The sequence below is a fragment of the Centruroides vittatus genome, unplaced genomic scaffold, assembly GCF_030686945.1.
Source record: "Centruroides vittatus isolate TY-2023 unplaced genomic scaffold, ASM3068694v2 scaffold_861, whole genome shotgun sequence".
Taxonomy (NCBI): domain Eukaryota; kingdom Metazoa; phylum Arthropoda; class Arachnida; order Scorpiones; family Buthidae; genus Centruroides; species Centruroides vittatus.
Window position 1 is genome coordinate 11,714,037 of NW_027122718.1, and position 24,046 is coordinate 11,738,082.

General features: G+C 26.8%; 1 protein-coding gene across 1 annotated transcript in view; it reads left to right on the forward strand.

Annotated features, from left to right (window-relative positions):
• LOC136990192 (spastin-like) overlaps positions 1–24,046 on the forward strand; it is a gene marked incomplete at its 3' end in the record, with an annotated part of 47,495 nt that overhangs the window by 18,765 nt on the left and 4,684 nt on the right. The window contains 2 exon segments of the mRNA XM_067288561.1: positions 17,410–17,496; positions 19,506–19,589. Of these exon segments, the coding sequence (XP_067144662.1) occupies positions 17,410–17,496; positions 19,506–19,589 (171 nt within the window).

Sequence of the window (24,046 nt, forward strand, 5' to 3'; positions counted from 1 at the left end):
TCATTAAATTATACAAGTACAGTTCTGCGGGGGACAGTTATTTGCTGACATGTTTTTGGCTTAAATCCCTTAATTTTACAATAGTTTATCTTCGTGATGATTTTATAATAACTATCGTAAGAAAAATGAAATTCACAATAGATATAAAGTTTTGTTATATGTTATAAATTATTTTCTTTATAGATAATATTCAGTTGAATAATTCAAATAAGCACAGTAAACATGGAAAAAAGGGATATCCCGTGGATATTACTCATTGCGATATGATTTAACTCATGATATCTTGAGTTACACACGTATAAAAATTGATTTCTACATACGTATACATATATACAAGCTGCATGAAGGACGACGATTCAGTGCTGTTCTAATTTTTACGAATATCAGGAAATTATTTAACTACAAAACATGTTTTAGAAGGAGATCTCGTTATTTCGAAATCACATAAAGTAAATGCGCGACAGCATTTTAAATACATAATTTTAGGTAATCTATTTAATTTTTTCCAAACATTTTTAATGCAATTATCGATCGTATGTTGTTTCTTGTGCCAAATTTAAAGAAAAAATTATGCTAATGAAAAATTTAATATACTGTTGTTTGAGTGTGGTTTTTTTTCCTTTACTAACGCTAATGAACAGAGTAATATATAACGCCGATTCATACTTTGTGAGAATGGAAAAGAGAAGAGAAAATGACATTAAATAGGTTTTGTGCGCAACACTACGCATTCAACGTGGAGCCTGATAAAATTAAAATGACTAGAATTAGAGCAGAATTGTTTTCGATTTATCATTTAAGTTATATGTTTTAAGTTGAATATATCAAAATAGATATCTTCACATAGGCCTGTAAGTTTAAAAGACTTACAAAAATATCGAAAATTCGGGATAATCTTTCTTAATTTCTTTTATAAGGTTTTAATAGTTTTCTTTTCTCGAATTAACCGCATATACTCTTAATTTGTTTATTTTTTAAAAGAAACTTACAACTCCGAGTTTACTTTCGCTACGCTTTCAACCATTCATTTTGAACTGCAAATACCGAAAATACATGCGAAATTCTCTTTCGTTCTTGTGTGAAGTATGAACTCTTATTCGAAGAGAATAATAGAAAACAGAAGAGAGACGTTCTCTTCCATTTTCACGAATTATGAACTTCATAGTAGTTATTAAATATTAATTTTTTTTATTCAGCATATATGATTTTAAAAAAATTACTATTTAAAAATATTAGCGAGGTTGAGGCCGAAGTTTTAAACGCGAAAACGTGTATGTCGGACGTTCAGCGCTGCCTTCCTGTAAGCCTAGAAGTTTGACAATGGCGTTTGGAATGTCGAGCATGGTTCCACTGACTTTCCAAACGCCATTGTCAAACTTCTAGGCTTACAGGAAGGCAGCGCTGAACGTCCGACATATACGTTTTCGCGTTTAAAACTTCGGCCTCAACCTCGCTAATAAAAGTAATATAAAAAATATATGCTTGTGGTTTCACTATGATTTAGAAAAAAATTACTTGAAATAATTGCTATGAAGTTTTGATGACGTGAAACATTTAATCGCGATATCAAAATCTATTAAAATTAACCGAAATGTGAAGGTCTTCGTTAAATAACCATTTATATGAGAAATTTACATGCAACAGTAAAAACAAACACACATGCATCGACTTGATAAACCCTTTTAATTATTTCATAAATAATCTTTACAGTATATGTAATATAATTATAAAATTCGTGAACTAAATAATTGTTCCAAATCTGAATCGGCGATCAATATCAATTTGTATTTACTGCAAATGGATTTTCAAACTGTCAATATATCCCATTGCAAATATTTTATATATCGTGTATAAACCCGACCCAATTTGCTTTGTGGTGTTCTATAACAAAGTAAAGAACTAAAATGATATATTCTACTAATTGACTGAAAGCCGGAACGCATATTGATAGGACGCTTGTTATGCGGGTCGTCCGTCATTTTTCCCTCGACGAATCTCGTAGTAAAACGAGAATCTCCTATGATTATTTATCATCATCATCATTACTTCAAACAATCAATGATAAGAAAACACCAAGTATTTTGGATACTTTGAAAATTTATTTATTTTTTTTATTAAAATAACTGAAAAGTTTAAGAAGAGAAATAAGATTAATAATTGTAACGGTTTGTCTTTAAATGATAGAAAATAATCAAATGTTAGTACTGTAATACTTTATGAAAATAAAAATATTGTTAATTTTTTTAGTAAAAATTAACCTGTAATTGTTTAAAAATAAATGAAACGAGTTAAAGTAATTAATTCGAAAATTATTTTCGAATTAATACTAACGCAGAGACGTCTCTGATAGCAAGTATACGTGGATGAAAAGTTGTAGCGAACTTGTGATGAATTAATACTGTTAAAAATTATTTTATCAGTTTGAAAGCTTGGATTCCAGCAAATATGATTCTGATTAATCTAAATTTATTACTCACGTTCTTACGTTGAGTGCGCATAACAGTAATGGTGGAAAATAAAGAAAATGAAAATTTAAATAATTGAAAAATCAATTGCGCAGTCCATTACAGTAATTCACCATAGCTTTTCGTTTTTTCCTTATTTATTTATTAAATCGTTATGATTTTCGGCTTGTCCCTGTTGTCGAATTTACTGTCTTTTATTCTGGTATGAAAACAAATACAAGATGGAATTACTGTCTCAAAACTATTCATCCTACACTTTCTTATTTAGGTTTGTTTAATTAAATACAAATTGTTTCTTTATATTAGAAACTCATTTCTTGTTACCTCTTTTAAACGAAAACGGAAATTATTCCATTAATAGTTGTTACAACAGCGTTTTACGGACTCAACACGTGACGTGTTTTCCGGCTTGATATGTATCATGTAGACCGGAAAGAATTTTCCTGATCCATTAAATTAATACCGTTACAGTTAAAGTATTTTTGCTTTCAAAAGTATTAAAAGCATTCGTCAATGCTCGTGTTTAATTGTTGAATTAATTAAATATAGATATAAGAAATTTTGTATTTTTATGGTTATTCGCGAATTGTTCTTATTATATATAAATAAGTTTACAAATAATAAGTCTTACCTTTATTAATAGAATTATTTAAACGTCTTATATATAAGTACTTTTTTCTTGAATGTGTATTTATCGATGAACACTGTAATCTAGGAATGTATCTCTCAGGCTAATAAGAGTTTTATAAGTTTAAAATTTTTGAATAATGTAATAATATATGCTGAAATTTATCTTTGAAAAGAAACTAGTATAACAACAAAATGAATAAAGATTTTTTTTTTAGATAATAGAATTATTATTTTTTAAATTACAGTATTAATTTTGTTTCCATTAATTGATATATGTTACTTATAATATATTAAACTTTTCTGTATTAAAATTAGATAAATATATTATATGTAGTAAATATTTGTTTTTGTTATTATTTTATGTAAAAAATATTATTAAAAATAATATGATCAGTAACACAAAATTGCTAATTCTTTCTATAAGTTATCTGTTGGTAGATTTTGGGACTTGAATTCGAAAGTAAGATTGAGGAAAGAGTAAATAGATATTAGAAATATTAGTAGGCGCTGCGTGGACAATGCCTTATGCGTACTTGTTTTAATTTTTATTCATTAATCAATTAATTTTTTTTAGTTAGTAAATTGTAGGTTTTAAAAGTTTATGAAAAGGCGTACAATATTTCAATTATATAATGTATAAAAATAAAACAGAAAATTACCATAAATGGGATTTGTTCGGTTTTAAGTGGGATTTAAATCACTTTATCGTTTGAATAAACTCATCAATTTAATTTTATGATTCATCTTTACACTTTAAAATAAAAATGAAGATTTATATTCTTAGTTTCTTCAGATCCGATTTATCAATGTTGTTTAAATATCGCAAGTAAATAAATTTTGTTCGCAATGAATTATTTTATTTTCATTAATTTTTGTGATTTTGTTTCTTTTCTGATTTGTTAACCTACATTTTTTTAATTTACACTAAATATATGTAATGGGTATATATTTACAAATTAAAGATTAACGGAGTTGTTGGTCACATTAAGCAACCTAATTTAAAATAATAGAATTTAAAGACTTAATAGCGATTCTGCATCGTACATTAAATATAATTTATTTGAGAATAAAAAAATGTTTTAGTCATTTTTTTTAACTTATTAAATTATTCATATTTTGACTTAGTTATAATTTTGTTACTATATATATATATCAAATTCAAATTGTCTTGCATTTGTATATAAAAATTTCTCTGATTAAAATTACGTTAATAATTTTAATATGAATTATAATTAATATATAATCCATATTATATTAAGAGAAATAAGCCTTAATATAAAAATATTAAATAGTATATATAATAAATAATAAATAAAATTGTTCATTTTTATCTTACATCATTGATAAAAGCGAAATCTTTTGTTGGAATGATTTATATTAAATTTCGTTTTGGATAAAACAAGACGAATAATTTTTACAGCAACAAATAAACGAAACGAAGTGAAATGTTAATTTTTTAAAATGAAAATGGACGAGATATATTGCATTTTATGGAATTACTTTAAACATAAATTTTTCAAGTCAGAAATTGCGATATAGTTAAACACACAAAATTCAATAATTAGGATCAGGTTGCGTTTTTTTAATGGTTCTGACATAGATTCAATATAGGACATTAGAACAAAGTAGACAGTTTTGTCACGTTATTCCCTTTGGCTTCTACGTTAGATAATATGATTAAAAGTTACTGTTTCATTGTTAGATTACAGAAAGATCTAAGAAACATTCCTTATCTGACAAATGCAATGTTACTTTATAAGATTATCAAAGAAATGTTTGTTTCTGTAGCAGTAGTGGGCTTTTTCGATAAAATATTAAATTTTGTTTATAAATTTTTGTTTATTCTTTGCTTTGTTATATTTATCTATTTTATAATAAAACGCGTTAAACAGGAAACATAATATAAACAATTTTCTTCCCTATAGATTATATACATAAATTATATATCTGTATAATTGTTATAACTGATTATGCAGAAAAGAAGCCTCTTAATACAGTAACTCAAAATGCTTTATCCCTCGAATAAAATAATCGAAAAAAAACATGAAATTTAGTGTAAGAATAGTCTCATATCTTATTCACAAATCCTTTTTTTTTTTTCTATGGACATTTGCCATCTGAACACAAATGGTTTTTTTCCCCCTCAGTACAATGTTACTGGTGTCTATTGAAACCGTGCCGCATCATATTTCAGTAACTTTATTATCTTTAAAGTTTTGCTTGAGAATGGCATTAACAGATAGAAATCTGATGTCATATCTAGATTATATGGTATATTGGACAATACTGTATACTCCTTCTGTTCGTAAATTGATAAGATGTTTTGTATAATAATACAAGTCGTAACAATACTCTATAATATATGTGACATACGAAAAAGTAATGTCCAGAATTTGATTGATACTCATGTTTTGAGAAATTTTGAATTTTTTTTTACCCTAATCGTTTCATTTCAAAACAAGATGATGTCTTACGATCTTTTTAAGTAATTACTGTGTTTCATTCTAGTTCAAACGATTAAAATTAACCGACAGGCTAAAGCATTTTAGATGTACTGTACGTAAAATATTTTTCCGCGTTGTTAGCTACTAGACAATCTTTAATTAGTTCTGAATTTTCTGTCTTGAGATTTTGCGACATTTTTTGAAAATCGTTAATGCCAATTAATGTAGTATTTTAAGAAAAGCGAGTCTTTTATTTATTATAAATTTAAATTTTTCAGGTTTATTAAATCCTCGAATCTTTTGAAAGCCGTTTTATGTAAAATTATTGTCATCTTATTTTAAACATCTAATGCAAAAACGTTTGGTTCAACGTAGTTAATTATTACCTAAATTTAACAGAAAATATTAATCGATTTATTAGAGCAATTAATCATCTCATTAATTAATTAATACGAACATTCGATAAATTAAAAACTGATTATATACAAATCGGTTAACAAATCAAATGTAGCCATGAAATACACTAACCAAATATTAATTATTGCAGTAATAAATAATTAAGTTTCTCGTGTTAAAGCTTTATGTACTTCGTACGTTTTTATCCTACCAGTTGTTATATTTTAAAACATTGGTTTTTCAAAATTAATTAATTAGTTAAATTTGTTTTCAGTTTTAGAAGCATTGAAAATATTTTAAACACTTTTTAATCTGTTATAATTTGAGTTTTAACGTATGGTACTGTACACCTGTTTTCAATCGCATTGCATCAGTATCACATTCAAATTCAAGACAGTAGTTCTCTTATGTTGAGACGTTATGGAGAAATCTGTGCGATGATCCTACGTATTTTTTATTCAATAAATTATTTTTTGACTTATAGAAAAAGATAAACGTACTGGCGTGTTTCATACGTAATTTATTTGTTAGTAACTTAGTAATAATAATCATAAGTAGTCAATGTCTATATATTCTTCCGCATTTTAGATATTTTAGCTTTAGTTTTGTTTTCAGTTATTTATGGTATATCTTAGTGGGAAGTCGTTTTAGTTTAAAACGACTTCAACAACTTTTGTCTGGAGAGTAGGCGTTGTGTTTTCTTTACATAGAATATTTATTCGTGACTTTTATCATTTATTGAATTGATTATTTTAACTTTCACGTGTACGCGAATGGCGAAAGCTTTTGATTTCAATTTATTTTTATATAAATAATCTATATTTCTGTAATAATTTATAAACAATGGTAAATATTTATAGTTTAGGGTATAAAGATGTAAAATTTAATTAAATATACATATTTGTTATAGTTCTATCTATATATATTTAGTTAGTTGAAGTAAAAAAAGGGGGAAGGAAGATCAATAAATACGCATATCTCGTATATAGTTGCTATAGTTAAATTTCTACCGTGCGTTATGTTTAATTTCGAGATAAGTTGCATTTGGGAATTATTTAATACGATATGATTATCTAGGCATCGATGATTAGTTATAAATTTACGATTTTATTTTAGATTTAATACTGTTAGTAAGGTGATATATTACAGATGTATAAAAAATATCGGATATATTCATTCTTTTTCTTTTCGTTGAAATTTTGTTTAGGCGAGACTATATTAATTTTATATTACTAAAGATTGAAATAAAATTAGAAGAATTAGTAAAAATTTAATACTGTTTTATTTTTATTCACTGCAATATTTTGTCATCGATAATAGATAGAAAACAATCCTCATACCGGTACATATAAAATCCAAAATATCTTCCTAAGTCTTTACGTTTCCGGTACCCAAGACGAAAATTAATAACCAACTAACGTTTTCGAATCTCCTCCGAGATCTTCGTCAGGTTTTGAAAATGGAATGCAACGACAATAGAATGCTTTTGAGATTCAAATGATAGAACATCGTTTTCGTCTTGGGTACCGGAAACGTGTAAAGGCTTAGGAAGATATTTTGGATAATAGATAGATTTCGCTTTCGGAATATTATTATTAGCCTAATTATAGATAGGTAAGTTTACATTTAAATAACAACATATGTTTAAATGTTTAAAACTAATGTGTTTTAAACTCTAAATACTTCCTTCCCCAAAAACAATTGTTTTATTAAAATTAAACTCAAAACAAATAAATTGATTTCCGCATTTATTCCGACGCATTATAACATAAATGTATATGTACTTTTTTTTTTTTTTAACTCTTTCCGCCCTGTGGGCACTAAGAGGGCCTCTTTTAGTAGGCCCATTATGGGTTCAGCCAGGCCCACAATGGGGCGACCGGGTGGTGAGGGACGGGGCCCGACGGGGTGGTCCGTTCGGGGGGGCGAACGGACCACCCCCCAAAAAATTCCTGGGGATTATTCGACCCGTTCGGATTCGATCCCGGGTCCCCCAGAGCAGTAGGCTGCCGCCTTGACCGTTCGGCCATCCGGCCGCAATGTATATGTACTGTTCGTACACACAGTACAAGTATATCTTAATTTAAAATTTCAATTTCTATTTGTTGAGTTTATAAATGAGTAGATAATTATAAAAAAAATATGATGTATGTATTAAATGAGAATATATATTGAGTTCATAATGATTTACATTCTGAACTTTAGCATTAAGGGAATATCGAGGATTTATTTTTTAAGATTGAGATTTTAAGTTTAGCCAGGTAGTCTAAGATGTAAACATATAAATACTTCAGTTAAATTTTCATTCATATTCACATCGAATACGGACAACTTTTTTTCCTTAAAATAGTCCTAAAATTATTGAATTTGTTTTTTGAATTTTTCTTGAAAGTTTTTCAATGATTGTTTCCGTAGTTTAAAAACAATTTGTGATGTAAAGAAAAGCCAGAACGATCTGTTTAAATATACATGGTTTTTCTAAGATGCGCATTCGAATTCGCTTCGTTCATATTTAAATCTGGTTTACAATAACTAATGGTTTAATGTAGTGTGGGTCGAATTAACGAAGTGAAAAAATTGAAGTTGTTAATAAGATTTACTTAATTTATTGTTAAAATTAATTTTATATAAATCTTTTGAATAGACATCGATAAACTTTTCAATAACATGAAATAGTATATATATATATATTTTTTTTCCACTACATTCTACAAAACTCGTTTTATACTTGAATTTTAATACGGTATAAATTAATTTATACTATTACATTCGGAATCTCAAAAACATGCAAGACTATATTCTCTTATATGAATTATATGAATGAATGTCGATTTTTTTTAATGTTTGAAAAGCTAATCAAGCGTTATAATCTGTGCTTTGACATATTCAATATTCGATTTTTATCAGTTTTATTTCATTATTTTTTTCTGAAACTTTTGATAATGCCTGACATTGATCGTCTAGAATTGGGAAGTTTCCAAAATTTAAATTTCTTCCCTGTTAAAAATCACGAGTGAATGCTGTTATATACATTTATTTATTTTTATGATTTTATTTAAAACAAAATTGTATTTTATATAATTGCTTATACGGAAACGTTAATAAACGACTGATTTTTAAAAAAAAATATATTAATGATATAGAAATTATATTATTGAATTAATAAATAAATTTTACTTGGATATTCAGATGTCGTTATTCAATGAAAATAACTCAAGGAAAAAAGTTACTTGCTTTATACTACTTTATTTTTATACATATACATGCTAATTTCATCTATCGATCTATCAGATTCATATATAAAAGTTTAAAAATTAATTAAAATAACTACAGTAGAGCGTCGATAAGTGGAACCAATTGGGGACTGGGGTCCTTCCAGTTAATGATTTGTTCCAGTTTCCGACTTTGTACGAAAAAATACATTAACCTGTCCGATGTTCAAATTTTTCTCCGTTGCGTATGGCTTCCTGTTGAATTTTTCTCCGTTGCGTGTCGCTTCGTGTTGAATTTTCGTCGATTTTAAGCCTAACGAAAATTTTTATAATAATCATCGAGGCTATCGTATAATCGTATCGTTAAAAATTATTTCTGCATTTTGTACAAACAAAATAAATATATTAAAGAATATAAAAAACATGAAAATTATACTTTAGAAGTAAATTTAGTATCAAAAACATTCGATTCAGCACGACACAGTGGCGTGCCGTGACATTTGATGACAGGGAAGCTCTGTTTCTGTAAGAAGCCGACTTCCAGGGGCAATCAGTTAATTGCGCGTCAGTGATGGTCTAGGGCAGTGGTTCTTAACCTTTTTATACTCGTGGCCCACCAAATATTTCATAATTTTTTTGTGACCCCCATTTTTTATTAATAATTTATATTTGATAATTTGATAATTTATCTATAATAAATTGATTTTTTTTATTATTGCTTTATTTTTATATAATAAATGTAAATCATAACTTTATTATTTCATTATCTATTTAAATAACATTCAAACTTCACAATTAAACATGAAAACTCATTAATTTTTAACAGAAAATAAAATAAGAAACATGTCGATAAATCGATCCAATGTCGATGCTAAAACTAAACTAAAACTAAAACGTCCACTTGTAAGGATTTTGCATATCTTTTGCAAAAATATTTAAATTTTCAAAGCCTACTATTTTTCCTAATTATTTTTAAAATTCCAAGCATTAATAGTTTCTTAAAATTGCTTTGGAATAAAAGAAGTAAATACTGCGGTGTAAGTAGCATATTTACATTTATTTCTTCTGTACTAACAAAGTTGTATGTAGGAAGAAATACAAAATAAATAAATAAAAACTAAATAGGAAAACTTTATCTTTCTTATTTCACTTTTCAATACGATATTCGGATTATACATCAATTTTCTTTTTATTATATTCTGAAGGAAATTTTGCATAATTTGGCGGCCCCCGGCAAACTTCTTATGGACCCCCAGGGGCCGCGGTCCCCCTGTTAAGAATCACTGGTCTAGGGTCCATTCGTATTCATTTGTTCGATAAGCCAGTAAAAACTGTTCTCTAAATGTATTTTTAATATCACAATTACATTCTGAATCGCTAGCCACGATATAAGGGCTAAAATTAAAAATAAATTATAAAAACTTACTTGGTGAAATAAAATGTGCGGTGGATATACATACCTGGTACAATGTATTGTTCGATTGTATTAATATACTTTTAAAGAAAATTATAATTAAAATATAGCTTTGTAAAGAAACGTACATAAAAATAACATAAAATATTCTTTACTTTTTAAATCTTAAAACAATCCACTTAGTCAAATATCTTGATACCAGTAGCTAATGGATGGAACTAGTGACAGTCCAGGTAGGTGTGTAGTGAGTGTGCGTACCAAATCCCGAGGGTGCCGATACCGGTCAATGTCAAATGCCTCTTTTGTCGCATCACTAGTATATCTCAAAGGATGCCACAGGGCTGTTGTAAATTTTAAACGTTTCTCACCGTAGCTGTAAAAATCTAACTATGTTAAACCGGTGATATTACGATTTAGTATGTCCCATCTGTAAGGGGATGCAGAAAAAATGTGTACAATTCTAGTAGTGTTAAAAAATTAACTGTTACTTTGGCAGCATCATTTACAACCAAATTTAATGAATGAGACGTACAGTACATACAATGGTACAAAAAAAAGCTCTAGAATTTATTTTCCTTAAATTAACGATTTATATATCCATTGTCATAAAAATTTGTCTTTCCACTGTTTTCCCAAGACTACAGATATTCAGGTACAAAGTAACTGGTTTCGACTTATTTCTACTTAAGAAGTGACTAAATAATTAAGAGATTAGGGAATGGGGACATAAATAAAATCCTGTTGAAAGAGCCAGAATTTTACTTCAACAAAAGCTTAACAGAACCAATCACTCGCTCAGTACAGTGGGAAACTGATTTCCGTGTACACCTGGTATTAAAACGAATGACTATTAAGTTTAACATCAAAATCCGTAAGTAATATAAGATGGGAGAGTGGAATAAACGCAGAATAAATATATCAAATATTTTAATGGAGTTTTTTTAAACTCCTGTCAACTATACAGAACTATCATAAAAACGTGCCAGTAAACTCCTATCGGTTGGGTTGTTATAAATCTAGTCTAGGGTGGGCAACCCTTTTTATAACATGGGCCAGAATAAATTTTACGTTTTTTTCCGCACCGTAGTAGTTAATTGACGCCTTCTTGTGACTCGTAATTTTTTTAGTCTGCAAATATGAAAGAAATAAATAAAAAGTTAATTACTACATTTATTTTTTTTATCGTTTTCGAAAATTACAAAGAATTGGAAAAATAACTAATTAATAGTTATTTTTCCAATTTAATAATCTATTAAAGATCTCGCGGGCCGGATAGAAACTTTTCGTCAGCCGTAGCTGGCCCGCGGGTTGCCCGCCGTTGATCTAGTCTGCTTATGATTCACATAATCGGGCGAGGGTGGCCGAATATCTAGCAGGCGGCTAACAGCCCACAACTGCTCCGTGATATAAAGTTGCGAACTCTTTACGCGTGTGTCGCTTCTACCAGCTAAACCGGGTGAGGTTGGTGCTCTGTAAACCGCATGTGCTAATGCCTATATAATCTGGCTGATTAGAAACTGACTCGGTTTCAACATTCCTTCTGCCACCGAATTATTCGAATATACAATAGCAATCTTATCGTTTTTTTTCACATGTAGTATAGAAATTTGTAAAAGATACATAATGCAGTTATAATAAAATATTCATTTTAATTAATTCAAAGTACGTTAAAATATGAAAATTTATATTTTATAAAATACAAGGGAAGGTCATTGGAAGGTGGAATCGGCGCTTCCATCGCTTCCAATGACGGCACGCCACTGGCACGACACAGTCCGACTGAAAATCGTTCCACTTTCTGGCCATTCCACTTACCGACGTTCCACTTATCGACGCTCTACTGTATTTTATTCGATTTTGTTAAAATTCTGGAAAAATATTCGAATTTAACCAATTCTATTCTTCTGAAATTAAACGTTTTTTTAATTAATTATTTAAAGTTGTATAATAAATCTTAACATTTAAAAAATAATAATAATTGAAATCGACTCTCTCTAAACCCAGTTTCTCCATTTCAGTTTTAGAATTTGGAATTGCAAATATTACAATCGAAATTCACTAAACGATGAAACCTTATTTTCAAATTGTAGGATCATATTATGCCTAGGATACATCACTTCTAATTACGTTAAGTACGTTTTCTACCAATATGAAGCGTGTCTTCTGTGCACTTTTTAATATTTTATTAATATATAAAGCAATGTATTTGATATTAAGTCATTTATAATTATCCCCATTGTGTAATTATGAGACTACAATTAAACACGTTTTGTCTAAGTAAATTCGTTTTTCTGTAGTTTGCCGAATTGTATTTGCTAATGCTCTTTGTTTTAGACACTTTCTAGATACAGATTTAATAAGTTTTACTTAAAACATTATTTAAAACGACCTAAAGAACTTGTCGAATACAAGAAGAAAAATATGTATCCTGAAATACAATGATATGAACTATTAACTATATTCATTTTACACTAGGGTTTCAGTTCTTTATTTTATTTACTGACCTCTTTTTATGTACGGAATGGCTGACTGACACATTAACAATATTATCTAACAATATTAACAGGTCATGACCTACTGGTAGACTTCTTAAATCTGTTGGCTAGAATATATATATATATATATATAGAAAATTTCATTAGTGTTTACTTCATTTAGAATGTTTTAGGATTATTTGTATATAGTTTATCATCATCATTAATTCGAAATTTTGCTATATACAGTAGATACCTTATGCATTTAAAAGTAATAAAAATTAGAAATTATAGATTGAAAAACATGTAAATCAGTTTTCACAACAAAATTCAGTGACTAAATTGAATCTGATAGTTTATATACACAATAATAAAATTATAATTTTTGTGTTGTTATATAGTTAGTTAAAATTATTCATTTATAATAAATAATTTTTAATTTTTTGATGCTATGTTTTTAAATGTGTGCATTTTTTTGTCTTTTAGCGATAACGGCAATCACAATTTTTTTATGGTATGATTACGTAAATGTGAAATAACTGGTTATTTAATTGTTGGAAAATTGTTAGTAACTACGTAGGATTATTCTATATTTAACTGAAATAAAATATCTTATGCCAGAAAATGTTTTGTTTAATAATGTTTTATAAATAAATTATTTTTAATTATAAATTTTCAGTTTAATTAAATTTTTTAAAAATACAAAACAATCATATCATTTTTTTGAGGAATAATATCACATATGTTTAATTGTAGGTAGAGTATGTATTCAGATGATTTAGTTGTATGACCTTGTCCTCTATTTTTTTTTCTTTCATAGTCACATGGTGTCTGCAAACAGGAAATCATTTGTCTGAAAATAATGCAACATGATTTTCAAAAACAGAAATAAATCTGGAGCTATATGGGCCCAGCAATTAAAGATTTTGCTTAAATAATTAATAAAACAAAACAATAAAATTCTATTTTATTATTGTTAATCCATGTCTGACTTTTATAAAATAATAATAATATATAATAATAATAATAATACATAAATTTTTATATGAAATACAAATATAATAGTTACCTTAATTCTTCATTTTACTTACAACTTAAATATAACTTCAAAAGGACGACTTGATATTTTTAATATTAAATATTTTAATTCAAATACAAATCAGAAACTGTTAAGAATGTACTTAAATAAATAGAATGTTTTTCTATTTTATGTTTTGTTTGTATTTAATGTTGCGAATTATTTATTTAGTCACATTTTTTATAATGTTTCATTAATGATATAATATTAAAATTAAATTTAGTTCTTATAGCGAACACTGACAGATTTTGATTCATTCCATGTTCTTATTTTAATAGCACTCAAATGCTATTCTTTCAATAGAAAATATTGGGTCATTGCAAAGGAAATGACTTTTTTATTTTTGACTTTGAACATTTGATTAATATAAAGTAATTTAATCAAAATAATCTCCATTAGTGCAAGTACATTTTTACTAAAGCAATATAAGTGCATTAATACCAATTTAATAAAAATCAGGAGAATGAGAGGCAAAAAGTCACCAAATGCACTTTTGAAGCATTTGTTTACATATCTTCATGACCAATAAACATAAACAGATCTGAATGAAATTTAAAATATTTTGTGTTTATGATGAGTATTATGAACATCATAAATTTGAATAAATTTGTTGGATTGTTTTGGACTTACACAATCAACATTCTGTCACTTAGATTTACAATGAGAGAGAATAGAAACACCAAGCTACTGAACAATCTAGAAGAGGAATATGCATATGTTTAATAGCTCGTTCAAGAGTTGACCACCACCTGTTTGACTTTTTGAAGGTTTTATTTAAAAATATTGAGTATTTATAAAAAGGCCTTAAAGTTTTTTTACTACTATTGATCAAGGATGCTCTAATATTTAGCCAAATTATTGTAGGCACAAAGTAAAGCTGAGTCTTTTTCTGTGGCAATGCTTGTTTTCCGGATTTATTATCATGGTGACATTACAACTACTGGAAGTTTGAATGAAGCAGTCTGTGTACTGTGCACTTCATTCACATATTGAATCTTATTGTCAAATCTGATTCCAGTATTCTTATATCAAAACTTTCAAAAGTTTTCTTTATTTAGATATTTTTGATGAGTTGCTTTTCAAGCTGGTTTCACCAGTTTTTTTTTGTGTGCATGCTTGTGTGAATGCACATGCACTCACTTATGAATATTTATCATCGTTGTTCTGAAGAAAACTAAATAGTTTCTTTGGTAAACATCTGTATTTCTACTTTTTATTTAACAGTTTTGCTGATTATATTGAATATTTATGGACATTTCTGTTGTTTTTTCAATTGTTTCTTGTTCTGAATTTAAAGAAAAATCAAATGTTTAAAGAAAATTTCTTTAATCAAATCTTTTAAAAAAATTTGCTTATTTAAAAATATAACACTAAAATTCTTCCTGCATTGTTCATTTGAAATGAACAAATGTTTTTTTAAATATTTTTTGCTTTACTTTAGTTATGTAATTGTTATATAGGCTAGTTTTAGAAACTAAACATTGATTTTCAATATTTGTTTTACATTATATTTTATGAAAAATTATATTCTAATGAAAAAGTTTTAAACATAAAATATATACTGAATCAGAAACAACTATAGAGTAAAAACTCAAAATAATTATGTAGTAAAAAAATCAACTGTGATATTTACTGTTTGGACAATTGCAACTTATTTTTAATCGTATCTAATTATTCAAAATTATTAATGCAACATCAAAAACTATCATTATTTTTTAATATCTAATAAACAAACACTCTTCTCTAACTGCACTTAAATAACAACCAAACCTCGACAAAAACCTTTAATATGCAGCCTTTTTTATTAACTTTTCAAACATTTTCAGCCATTTGAATGACCACCTTCAGGAACAAAAATCAAATGATTCTGATTTTTATAGAAATCAGAAATATTCGATGTTTTGTTCCTGAAGAAGATCATTCAAATAACCTGAAACGTTTGAAAAGTTAATTAAAAAAAAAAAAAGGCTGTATATTCAAGGTTTTTGTCGTAGTTTGGTTGAATAGATGAAATCAGTAAATAACGACACACTACACCGGGATATGTTTAACACCCCTTCCGAATTCTTCAGGCATTATAACGAATGCTTGTTCTAATTTTTATACTTCAAAGAAAGCTTTTATGATGTTCCTCCGAATAATTGTTATAACATCTGAAGAAGAACTCGGGAGGGGTTTGCAAATGTTTTCCTTAGTTTTTTGTTTGTTTTTTCTATTTTACACTGGTTGTTGGTTCTGTGTATGTTGTTAGATAAGATCAGATTCCTATAATGAGAAAATGTTGAAATATTTGAATGATAATTGTTACAGAATTTATTTTTAATAAAATATCAAAATGGAATCAAATATTTATTAGGAAATAGGTTTAAAATATGAAGAAATTTTGTAATAAAATTGGAATTTAATAATCAAATATAAATAGAACTGTTTAAATTATAATTTTATTTAATTAGTTGACAATTATTAAATACTAGCAGATCTGGCCACGTGTTGTTGTGGCTCAAAATGTATTTATTATAAATGTATAAAACTTCCCCCGTGGGGGGAATTTTAAAAAATCCCTTCTTAGTGTACATTCTCTTGACGAACCCTGTTAAAACGCAATCAAAACCGCAAAAAACCGCATCTAAAATAGTATAAATAGAAGCAGAGTTCTTTATAGTAAGTCTTATTCCTGTCCCTCTCCCCGCGGGGGAATATCGGAAAATACCTTTTTAGTGTATATTCTGTTGACGTACCCTATTAAAACGCAAAAAACCGCATCTAAAATAGCATAATAGAAGCAGAGTTCTTTACGGTAAGCCTTAATCCCGTCCATCTCCCCCGGTGGGTGGGGAATTTCGACACGTATATTATATAAAATCATGTGCCTATTCGAATGCAACGTTGTGTCAAAATTTCAAAGGAATTGGTAGGAACAAACGAATGTTACATTTTTCTGTATATAGATAGATAGAAAATGATCTGCTTTAGTCCATCCTCACAGAAAAGCATAATGCCTCACAGAAAAGCAAACTTAGGTCGTCGGAGTTAGCGCCATCTGTTGGACATAAAAGCCTTAATCCTAGATGATATCTTTTAACTTATATGAATGTTTAACGGAATAATATATAGCCTATGTCCACCCTGAAGGTCCATTCTAAATATTGGTGAAAGAATTTTTGAAATCGGATGAGTAGTTTCAGAGATTACCTGTTACAACCAAACTTAGTTACCTCTTTATATATTATTAAATTAAATTAAATTAAATAAATAAATATTTATATATATCTTATGCATTTTCTTTATTTAATCAGGCCACAAAGAACATGCAATTGATTTATATAGAAAAGGAATTGAACAACTAGAGATGGGAATTGCTGTTGACTGTACTTCTGGAAAAGGTAAAAATTTTTAAATACTGTTTTTTCTTCAAATTTATATAAATTTTAAAAATGATTTTTATAAAGTGTATATATACTGTATATATATAGTTAAGAATTGTACAGGTCATTTCGTGAATCTTGGCCAGGAGATGTTTCTTAAAGGAGAAATAGGACTCTGTGGTATTTAAAATTAGTATACATTGGCATATCAAGATATCCTTCAAATTTTGTTAAATTCACATAATCTATATACTAACATAGACTTGTCCTTGCTACTGCACATTATAGCAGCCTGCCAAGACTTGTGAAACACTGTACATAAATTAAATGATAATTCTGTTATATTATTATATATATATAACAAAATTATCATGTAATTTAAATCACTAGGAAAATAAATCTGTTTATACTTCCTTACATATTCATCAATATTTGGGCCAATTGTACTATTGAAAATTATCAGAAATGAAGAAAAATGCGTAAACTTGATTATTTTTAGATCAAATTATTTTAGATGTAGAATATAATCTGAATTTTCAATGTTTTCAATGTTAATGTTTTTGTTTAATCACATCAATTGATCCAGCATTTACTCTCAAATAATCAAGCTTGATTTATTATTGGGCTAAATTTTTGCTAATTAAATGCTATGTAATTTGGAATGAAGGTAGGCAATTAAGGTGCCATCTATTAAATTGAATATGGGTGCTCTCCTGTTTACAAATAGGTTAAGTTCCTGTTGTTTTATCATAAGTCAAAAACTAACTTAGAAAATACATTTGTACACAGAATAATCATCTATTGTGAGTGTTTGATCCTTCAATGTACTTAATAGAATACATTATGCTTGTTTATCTGCTTGCTATTGCTTAGTAGCAGGTGTTTCAAACAGTTTTTTCACCTAACATACATCATTTTATAATGTCAAGTTTAGTTTCCATGGAAATAGAGCCACACTTCTTGCATTTATCTTCACTGTTAGATTTACTGTTATGTTTGGGCTGTATTTTTGAAGCACTAATTGTAAAAGTTTAGAAAAATTACAAACAACAGGAAAAAAATGCTGTTACTCCAACATTACCAATTTTGATGCCACTTCATTAGCAGCAATTCTAGAATTTGCATGAAAACAAAAAATGACGATTTACAATAGAAATAAATCCACATTATTTATTACTGGCTAAAGACTGACTTCAACACCACCCCACAAATTGGAAGAGAACTTTAGAATCTGCATGAAATTAAATTTTAGATGTATGATCAAATTATAAGTCTGAAAGTTTGTAAGTTGAATGTTTATAAGTAGTGGAGCTCCTGTAGTTGGAATTAAATAAATTAGAATATTAAATTATATGCCTTTGTGTCCTTATCTTATGTTTAGTACTTAATTTTGTCTACAAGGACCTAATTTTATTACTAGGACTTATGCTTTCTTAAATTGCAGAACAAAGTCACCAGTATAATAAGTCCTAGTAATAAAATTAGGTCCTTGTAGACAAATTAAGTACTAAATTAGAATATTATTTGATTATTATAATACAGGCTTGGTTTCTTATATAATTATCACTACTTTTTGCAATATATCATAATTCTGTGTTAAAATTATTATTATTATTATTATTAGTTTTTTGATGATCTTGATTTATGTTTTGTAATAGATGCTATCAATGATCAGTTTTTTATAACTGATTCAGATATACCAATAAATAAGTTATTGATATTAATTATGTTACTAGGTCTTGTCATTGTTTTTGATTTTATTAAATTTATTATAATTACTTAATCAAAAATATGACATAATTTATTAGTTTCAATGGAATTACTCTACACTTGAAAAATCAATAAAAGTTAATTTTTAATTTTGCAATTTAACTTTTATTATAACTTCATGGTTATAAAATATGTAATTTGAAAATTGTTTATATTTAAAAATTATTTTATTTGATTCATGTAAATTGTTTGAATGCAGATATCTGCTCAGTTGTTCAATATGTATTGATCATTAATGAAATATCTGATTTTTAAAGGTCAAGTTTGGGAAAGAGCTCAACGACTTCAGGATAAGATGAAAACTAATCTCTTAATGGCTAAAGATAGACTTGATTTCTTAGGTAATGTAATTATAATTTATTGTTAGTTGGTATGATTTATGTTTACATAAATAAATACCAAGTTACTCTATATAATAGATATTTAATATAAATATTCAAAAACTTCAAGTCCAATTTGAACTCCAAATATAACAAATTATTCTAATTTATTGAAATATTTATTATTAAAAAAAAAAACATAAATCTTAGTGCTTTCAACTTTTTCTAGCTCATTTTCAGAGATACAAGCACTTTAAACACAATAAATTGCCATTACAACTAAATTTTATAAGCCTAACAGGATTTAAGTTTTTTCTTTATACAACATTTGTTTTATTATCAAGTATGTTCATATTGATGAGTGTTAACCACCAGATCACAAAAAAAACTAAATTTAAAAAACAGCCTTATTCCAGTATCTAAACTCTATCTTGTTCCTGTTGTAGTGAATGTTCTTTAGTAACATTCGTATCTGAATCAAATAATCTCAGTATAATGAAACTTTTAAAAGTCTTCCAAATTGTAAAAGTGGAAGGTAGTGATTTCATTTGTTTCAATGACATTGCGTTTTTCTCTTAATTCACTTCTGTTGTACAGTTTAGTATTTTTTTTATTTATTTATTTTAAACCAGTATATTTCAGTTTAATCTTGTGATCTTGTAACATCTTATTTAATTCGATTGTGAACCCAAATAATACCCTAATGGTGTGTTATGTAAATGAGGGTGCCAGGCCTGGACTTTGTGCGTGCAATAAAAATGAATGAAATCGTTATTAAGTAACCCAAATAATAATTACTATACATTATACAAATAAAAATTTATTTATTAGTTTTAGCTCAAATATGTACAATAATGAAATAAAGTTAGCAAAAAATTGCAAAGTATAATAAAGATAATTTATCCAATTCAAAAAACAAATATGTACAAAACTTTCCCAACACTTGGGGACTTACTTCTGAAATAGTTATAATTTAATTTGTATCTCCACAAAATCTGACAAGCAAAATATGAGAATATATTGAAAATTAAGAAAGAAATCTTACAAATTTGCCTAACCATCACCAAGAACTTCAATGGAACTTGAAAGCCTTTTGTCAATCTCATTTGATCCTTAGCATCACCTTGCCTGATTGTTTGTTTCACCTCCTTATAGTGTGTGGTGGGGATGTTACATTATTACACCCACTTGACCCTATTTACATATATAATTGTTAATTTATCTTGTTAATTTGTTTAATCTTCCTTTTAAGTTGTGTCATCACCCTTACATTTAATCTTATAAGTTTTTGTTGTGCTTTTGATGACAATTTTGGGTGGGAGATCACTCTTTTAACTTCCTGTGGAAGTCTCCCCCTAGATGTTGTTTCTGGGTTCAATGACATCATAGGTTGCAGCCAGCAGTTGTCATAGTAACGCAAGTTTGAATTTTTCTTGGGTGAGGTGCAATAGTCTATCCTTAACAAAATAAAATGCCCCAAAATAAATAGCATAATGAACTAACTGTTACTACAATCTATTAGATTCAGATAAAAGTATGATGCACTTTATTTTCAAACAGTTAACATATAAACACACAAAAGAAACCACTTACATATATATATGTGATCCATTTTACATCTAATTATTTAAATTGTAAATATTTTTTTGTTTAAAAGTTTCTTTTGGAATTTAGTAATAATACACTAATACTTTGTTTAAAGAATTTGTACTGCCTGAAAATGAGACAGTAAAGCTCAAAAGCACAAGGACTTATAAAATTTTGAACAACGGTCACTGTAATAAAGCACTTTATTTAATAAACTATGATTATTGATTGAAAATTTCATTATTCTAGTTAACTACAGGTATCTCTTGATTAACACAGTTTATTAATCTCTTGATGCTACCATGTTTATCAAAATTGCATTAATCAAATAGGGTATCTATGCTAAGTACAGACAGCTGGTAAAGCCACATTAATTACAATTTCTGCCACATATATGAAGAGATTGCCACAATCAATTTCATACTTTAATCAAATTCCATGTTAAGCACAACGTTAAAAAAGGGATACCTGTATATAAATATTTTGCATGGTTATTTTTACAAATACAGCAGAACCCTGATTAATTAAGTTTCTGCATTATCTGAAGCAGACCTGTAAGTGAATACACTACTTTTTTTTTATACTCTATTCAAAAAAGAAAGTTTAAAATAATAACATGTCTTACAAAATTTGTTTGTTACTTTTTATCATTTAACTACATTGTGAGACAAATCATTCATATTAAAATGTAACTATAGTAATACACATTTTCATTTTTAATACTATTGTACATGTATTAGCTGTATAATAAATGACGTAAAAAATATTTCTATATATAATTAAATTCACCAAAGTGTAAAAAGAAGCTTAAAATTGATATATCATAAATTTTTTATATTCAAAACTTTTTAATCTAAAATTGTCATGCTGATCCATTTAAGAGTTTTCCATTATCTTAAGTAGTGTCAGTCCATGTTACCTCAGATAATCTGGGTTCTACTGTATAAAATATAAGTAAAAGTTCAAATTTACTCATTTATCTTTTTAAATTTAAGATTAAGATTATAACTAAAACATTTTCAAGAGGAAAAAGGAGCATTTTATCTTTAAAGCAAGTTTGAAACAAAATAAATAGGCTAGAATATAGCATATAAGATTACAGAATAAATCTAAATATTTTAAAAATCTAACAATTAATAATTGTTTTAATGCAAATAATAAATTTGATTTCCAACTTGCTATTTATGTATTTAAAAATATGCATAACTTTCTTTTATTAATACATTTGGTGATTTGTTCTTAATTCTGATAGCAAAATAATTTTAATTTAGATATGAATAAATTAAGTAAATTAATAAATTTAATACTGATTTATGAAGGCCATTAATATATGTACAATTATGTTTATTATAAAACCCTTTTGATGATATTTTTTATCTAATATTTAAATGAACTAGAAATTTTAGATTTGTTTCCATCAATAAATGCTTAAGTTAAATTATATATGTTAAGTAATGCTTTAAATCTGGATAGTTTGATGATGAAATTTGAAAAATAATTAAAAGACTGATTAAGTGAAGAAAAGATCTTTTGTAAAATCATGCCATAATTTCCAAGTTCTCAAATAACTTTTTATTTGCAAATCATCTAAATTTGTCAAAAAAATATATACCAATATAATGTCATAAATTAAATGGATAATTAATGCCATTAAGAAAGATTTTCAGTTTATCTTTAAATTTTTATCCTTACAAGTATGTAGATAGATAAGTTTAAATTAAAAAAAAAAAAATTATTTTTAAGTGATTTGAAAATGAATTGTGAAAGTTTGAAGTATTTCTTACATAAAAATTTACTATTTCTGTTTATTTTGTTGTTTTAGTAATAGTTACTATGTTGCTAGTGAACGTAAATGAAATTTAACTTAAATAAATCAAAAGCATTAGAAGAAAAAATTTAGACTATTCGCAACATAACTATTCACAATTGGAAAATAAATTTTCCAAATTTATGTTGTGAATAGTCTAATTTATTGTTAGTTTATTGCTGTGAATCAAAAGTTATTGATGACCCTGTATAAAAATTTAAATGTTTACGCTGATTTTATTATTTAATTGTAAAATAATTAGTGCATATTTTAACTTACTGAAACAATGAAATTAAATAGGAAACAATCACTATTTAAATTATTTTTATTATCTTAGATTATAAAATTAAAATCTGTGATTCCATTTTAGAATTTATTGAGTTTGATGTGAAGATTGATTTTGATTTTTTACTTATTAAAAATGAATATCAAAATATTTCTATTTTGAATTAATTTTGCATATTTCAATTTAATATCCTGTAGTTAATTTCTAATTTTATAAATATTTAAAATAGGCTTTCTAATAATTTTAAGTTTTAGCTATGATTGATTAGCTATTTCTAAAACAGTTGCTTAATTTCATTGAAATTATAATTAATAATTTAACAATAAAATACAGTACTGTCGGCATGAAAAATTTGAAATTTTTAAAAATAATTTGTAATTTTGATTGATTAATTTCTTTTTTGAACTAAACTACTTAGAGGTTATGGAAATTAAACCTGGCATCATAATGTTCAAGAAATAAAACATGATTGAGATTGTGGAAATTTAATATGAAATGTTTTTAGCCTCACTGCAGGCTATTCACAGCATTTGTAAATCAAATGAAGAATAAAGAAATTGTAATATATTTTTGAAATTTATGAAATAGAAATAAAAATACTCAACTCAAAATTTTTGTATTTTGTGAATTTAAAATGTAGGTTTTATCTTTATTCCTAATTTGTAAATTTTAAAAAATATAATTTAATTTTGTAAATATTTTATTTAATTATTTGTCATTTGACTGAAGGTGGTACAAACTGAAGCCATAAACATTTCATATTAAACAATTTTGGTAATCTTAATCAAGCAGTTCTTG